The 5,950-nt window shown below is 36.8% G+C and overlaps 1 protein-coding gene across 1 annotated transcript; it reads right to left on the bottom strand.

Annotated features, from left to right (window-relative positions):
• Positions 1-320: 320 nt before the first annotated feature.
• LOC112506603 (nucleotide-sugar uncharacterized transporter 1) lies at positions 321-4,820 on the bottom strand. The gene is made up of 7 exons (XM_025110766.1): positions 4,380-4,820; positions 2,640-2,773; positions 2,332-2,540; positions 2,139-2,232; positions 1,739-1,905; positions 1,041-1,211; positions 321-867 (listed from the first exon to the last, which is right to left on the bottom strand). Exons 1-7 carry the CDS (start codon positions 4,468-4,470, stop codon positions 579-581), a joined length of 1,155 nt encoding a protein of 384 aa, XP_024966534.1. The 5' UTR covers positions 4,471-4,820; the 3' UTR covers positions 321-578.
• Between the last annotated feature and the right edge of the window lie 1,130 nt (positions 4,821-5,950).

The raw sequence follows: 5,950 nt of genomic DNA, 5'->3' as shown, positions 1-5,950 counted from the left end.
GGCCGGTTACCGGGCCTAGAAACAGACCTAGCATTTTTGGTTGGGACCAGGTGCAATCAACCCGATTTTATGACTGGCCGAGCCGACTGTTGGTCATCTCTACCATCACATTGCTAGTCGAGCCACATAAATTTGGCGTTGTCTCATATTGCTTATGCTTATATTTCATCTTCATATATTTAGTTTCGTTTTTTGTAATATGGTTAGCTTCACAACTATTCATGAACCACAGGCAATGCACCTATTTATGGGCCAACCCATTTGCCATCACGGGTTGGCCCGTTATGACATACATTACATGGTGTACTTACAGACCCAATAACAAAATTCCTTTTCCCATCTTTGAAACCCATATGATGTACATATTGCAGACTAAGAATAGACATGAATTCAAGTCAAACTGTAACTGGAGATGCACCAGTAGATAATTAGCCATATGAATCTAAGCAAACCCAATTTACATGACTCATCTTACCATATCCTAGAGCTAAAGCTGGTATCTAAAACAAAACCAGCCCATTTGTAAACAAAACGAATTCAAACAATTAAGGTTATCGACTTTTCATGCGTGTGTGTGGTTAGACAGATTCGTCTCCATGGTTCCCGTGATCATGGGTGTCTCCGTTTTCTTTGCTGAGTTTAGATTTTGGTAAAGAGAAAGCAGATGCTTGTCTGGGAGACGTCTTCATCGGCTGTTGCTGTGGCCTCAAGTTAAGGTGAGTGTAGAAAGACATACCAGCAAGAGCCGTAACTGCACCACAGATGCTGGTTGATCCGGGGTTAGAACCGAACATGATGAAACCTCCCAAAAGAATCACACAAGTTTTGAATTGTCCAAGAACAACATGAGTTGTTGCCGATGTTTCCCTGTTAACATACACAAAATCCAAGTCATGTCAAATATTCCAAAAAAGTGCATAAAAAGGTTATCTAAACATAAAGAATACATAATTAGGATACAGGGGTCAAAGAAATATTGTTTTTTGTTCTTCTAAAGCAACGATGATTGCATGACCATAAAATGGCAGGATGAAACTTACCCAAGTGCCAATGCACCGGACCACTGAAGCAAGAAGCCGAGGACAGCGGAAGCACCAATAATAGAAGAATTGTAGAAGCTCCAGTCAAAGGAAAGAACACCAGGAGGATCAAGTGATGGCATCATCGTCACTAGAAAAAACAGAGTGATAGGTGTCGTCTTCCACATTAACCTGCACAGAATCGACAAATGTATAAAATACCCTCCATTGATATAACAAAATAAGGGAACCTAAACCGGCAAATAAAGGCTAGGCCTTGCGGCTCCTCCCCATAGGTCGACCGTTCGAGGGCCATTGGAGATTTTCTTGGCTGTTATCTTGAGGGCCCGTGGGATTAGTCGAGGTATAATGATTCACAACTTCAAACTCCCAAGGAAAACCAATATTTCAATTTTCATGAGACATGCTAAAAATGAAATCGTTGGAATTTCCATCGGATGCATGGAGTCTCTCTTTCAAAAAAATGTATGCTTTGACTTCTGAGGTTCAAATGGCTTGAAAATCCATCTGAATTCTTTAATTCCAGAGAAAATGTTGATTGAAACATTAAATTTGATAAAAAGATGCTAAAATTAAAAAGAAATTGGTGGCCAGTTTGTGGTAAAACTTGTCGATTCTGAATTTAGGGAGTAACAATTTTGACCTTAAAAGTCAAAATGTAGAGTCATATAGAAGGATAATGAAATCAAGAAACATACGCTAACGCATTCCAGCTCTCCTGCTGTTGAAGGTTTGACCACAATATCTTATTGGTTGCACTCGGTATTATCCATGCGACTGCTATACACGCACCAAAGAAGTGAAATTGCAAATCTGTAACAGTAGCAACCGCAACGCCAATCGACACTATGGTAAGTGCCAGCACCTGAAACATCATAATGTTATGGACTATAAATAAAATTCATTCGAATGCAAAAAACACACTTTGACTTTTGAGGTCAACGAAACCAAACGTTGAAGTACTTGTTCTAAAGAAAGATGTTTCCAAGTTCAATGGAAGTAGTTACCAAAATACTCTTAGTGAATTCATATCAGTTTTGAAAAAAGCACAAGTTTGACTTTTTGGGACAGCAATGTTCATATGATCATGTATGTTACCTTTCGGAAAGATATTCTTTTGCGGTAGAGCATGAATTCTGCCAAAACAATTGCCGGGGTTACTGCAATCTTAGCCATCTGATAGAAACCGACACTAAAATAGCATGTTTTTAGTTAGAAAAATCCAAGAATAGAAGGTCATTGGACCGACAACTCTACGAATACAAAGGGTATTAGAATAAATTTGACGTACCTATTGAACTTCAGACTAACATTAGCGAGGCCGGTAGAGAGGGACATAACTATTCCAAGACCAAGCAACGAAGAAAATTTTGTCGTTTTTGACGAAGGGGGTGGAGGAAGGAGGGAGAATGCCTTTAGGAGGGCCATTATCAGCCAACTACAAACGTAGTGGATAAAAGTGAGAAAGATTGGATAATTGAACCCAACTTTGACAAGTACCTGAAACATGAAGGGTATACAAGTAAATAAATGAAAGCGTTAGCATCTAAACAGACAAACGATACCGGTTCTGCATAGGAAAAGAAGGAAGTGATGTACCAATTTATTCATCAAGATAATACTAACAGACGCAACGAAATTGAACGTAAGCGCAAGAGTGGGTCCCAACAAGGATTGGTGTTGACGTCGTAGCTTGCTAAATAAAGAAGCCCGTAGTTCCTCCATTGCTCTTCCTGGTTATAAAAAAGAGAGAGAGCATTAAAAGGGGATGTTAATTTTGTCCAGACTTGCTAAAAGCTCGTTTGCAGTATTGGTTATTTGTCGGATTTATACTAATTTAAACTGTTCAATTCTATCAATGAGTTTGACTAAGCCTAAATTTTGGTAATATTGGTTGACCTCCTTGACGGAAAGCAAGTAGAAGAAAACCAGAATGCTTGAATTGAGCATGGAGTTCAATTATTGTATAATTTTAAGTCAAAATGCATAATGATCATACTTTCGAGATTATGTACGTCACCAACTCTAAAGCCCTTTAGCAAGTCAAAACCACAACCTTTGAAAAGAAACAACAAAGCCTCAAACCGACCCTTCTTTGTACATCAATTACAATATATCAGTTAAAATTCTGCATATTAAAGAACCGAAAGGTGATACAAAAATAGGATCGTGGTTAAAAAATGGTCATCATCTGCAAAAGGGAAATCCCTCCACCCACAACCCCAATCAAAATGTAGAATAGCTTTGAATCGCCCTTCACAAGCAACACGACAACATTAATTCACTAAGAAACGCCACCGATCACACATTCAAGAAGCGACGCGAATCTTCAGTTGTGTAAGCAATCAGGGGATCAAGAAGGATTCAGACATTCTCCGAAAATTTTAGCCTAAACAAATGAATGTGTATGATTGAATTATGTTACAAAAATCCCAAAAGCCTGCTTCTATTTGCTTCTTACTTGGATAAGTTTGTTCGCTTGGCCATAAATGGAGCTACTAGTAGTTGTGTTGCACTTGAATGTTCAAAAAACCAATGCACAATCAATAGATGGCAATAGAATCAACTTAATCAGCCAAGAATCAAGCTTATTGTATTAAATAATCTATTCACACAGACATGTAAATTTCCTCAAAATCATTAAGAAATCGATGGGCGTATTAATGTAGGCTACATACAAGCCTATTTCTTTATACAAGAACATAGCCATAGATGGAAAGAGAGACTTGCTTACTCAAGCTGCATACCCCTTACAGAACTCCATTAATTAGTCAACAATTCACCACCACCCACTAAAGGGAAATTCACATAAGTCAATCAGATCAAGAATTTGGCCTAAAGCCTTACGTTACTCCATTAATTGTTCAATACCTACTTAAGGGAATGTCGAATAAGTGAATCAGATCAAGAATTCGACCTGAAAACTTACATTAATCCATTAATTGTTCAACACCCACTAAAGGGAATTTCATACAAGTTAAGCAGATCAAGAATTCGACCTAAAAGCATACATTGCTTCATCAATTGTTCAACGCCCCACTTAGGGGAATATTATACGATTAAAGCAGATCAAGAATTGGACCTAAAACCTTACATTACTCCATTAATGGTTCAAAACCCACTTAAGGAAAGTCTATTTAAATGAAGCAGATGAACACCTACACTCAACCTCTTATATTGCCAACTAACTGGAATTCAGTTTAATCAATTTTTGGTTCCTTTTCACTGTTTTTGCAATCAACTACAGGATTAGAAAAGTGAATGAACAAATTTCGACATTTAAGAGGAGGAAGGGGGAAAATGAAAACAGAATCCACCAAAGTGTTGGCGAAGGATTACCTTTTTCACCAGCGTCACTGTCTTTGCGCTTGAGAATTTTCCTGACATCTTTTCTGGTGAGGAAACTGAACATGGTTTTACCACCGAGCATTGCTCACCAAAACCCTAAATTTGTCTATATCGAGGTGGATGATCAAAACCCAGATGCAGATTTGTCGTCAATGTGGTGCATTGTTCAATTTATGACAAATCCAAGCATCAAAATCCCAATCAACTGTAGATTGAGATTAAACAAATGATATAGATTGAAAAGAAAATAGGATGAAGAAGCGTGGTGGGGCGAGAAAGAGAGAGAGACGGAGATACGGAGGAAATCACGCGCACCCACCGACAGAAACGCGATTGAATTTGCAAATTTGACGACTTTGATGAAGATACGCTCTCTACCAGTGTAGTTGTGACCCAACCCGACCCGCCTTACTCCTATTAAACCCACACACCATTCTTCTTTTTGCCTCATCTTTTCTTCATTTAAATATAACCCAAATCATACAAAGCCAAACTTTAAAAAGATAACGTAGAATTTATAATATCCCTAGGTCAGATGTATATAGATTTCTTTTCTTATACTTTTTCTTATCAACTTATTATAAGTCAGAAGGGTATAATTTCTTCAAAAACTTCTTATTAACGGTTTGACACCGGTATAAGTTGTTTATCTAAACACTCAAAAGTGTTTATTACCGGTAAAAAAATGTAAAGAAAGATATTTTTTCCTATTTTTTATTTGATAAAATAAAAATAAAATACATATTTATGATTAAATTAAATGCATATTTACGGCAGTTGTTTCGACTTGTCAAATATGAGCAAACACAAAAACAAGTACCATGGGTTTGACATATGTTTATAATCAATTTAGCCTCATGTATATGTTGTTGTTTTTGAGTTCCCCCATCATAAATAATAACAAAATGTTGGTCATAAATTTGTCGTTTTTAATAAATCATGCACTCATATTTTAGGAAGTACGTGACGTGATATCAACTTCAAAACATCGATACAAATAATTGAACATAATACCTAGTTGTTATCGCCTTTTTCTTGTATCATCGTTTTTGCATATTTCACTTAAAAAAGGACGCCAATCCTAAACGATCAACAATCTGAACCTAACATAAACCTAAACCATTCATAATTTATATCTAAACCTGAACAATTACATATTGTGAGAATACCCTAAATATATGTAAAATTGGGCCCCAAAATTTTAGAGACTGTTCAAAATCTCATATTTAACATGTTAAGGTACGGCCCTGATTGGTACTAAAAGTTAAAACATTCTTTAAATAAAACTTACAAATTAAATCTCGTGGCATCAGCGTAACTGACAATAAGACTTGGACTTTTGGAGATTCGTGGTCACTTGTTAGAGTCTTGCAAGGCCATTAGAGATGGTTGTTCTTCAAGACCTCTGTAAGATTAATTGAGATACGTACAAACTGACCCCAATATCTAACCATCAACAAAGAGAAATTTAATATATATATATATATATATATATATAGAGAGAGAGAGAGAGAGAGAGAGAGAGAGAGAGAGGAGTGATCATATGAAAACCGCTCTCATTT

This window comes from Cynara cardunculus, assembly GCF_001531365.2.
Source record: "Cynara cardunculus var. scolymus isolate 2C chromosome LG 2, CcrdV1, whole genome shotgun sequence".
Classification (NCBI taxonomy): Eukaryota; Viridiplantae; Streptophyta; class Magnoliopsida; order Asterales; family Asteraceae; genus Cynara; species Cynara cardunculus.
This window is presented reverse-complemented; position numbering and strand designations above follow the sequence as displayed.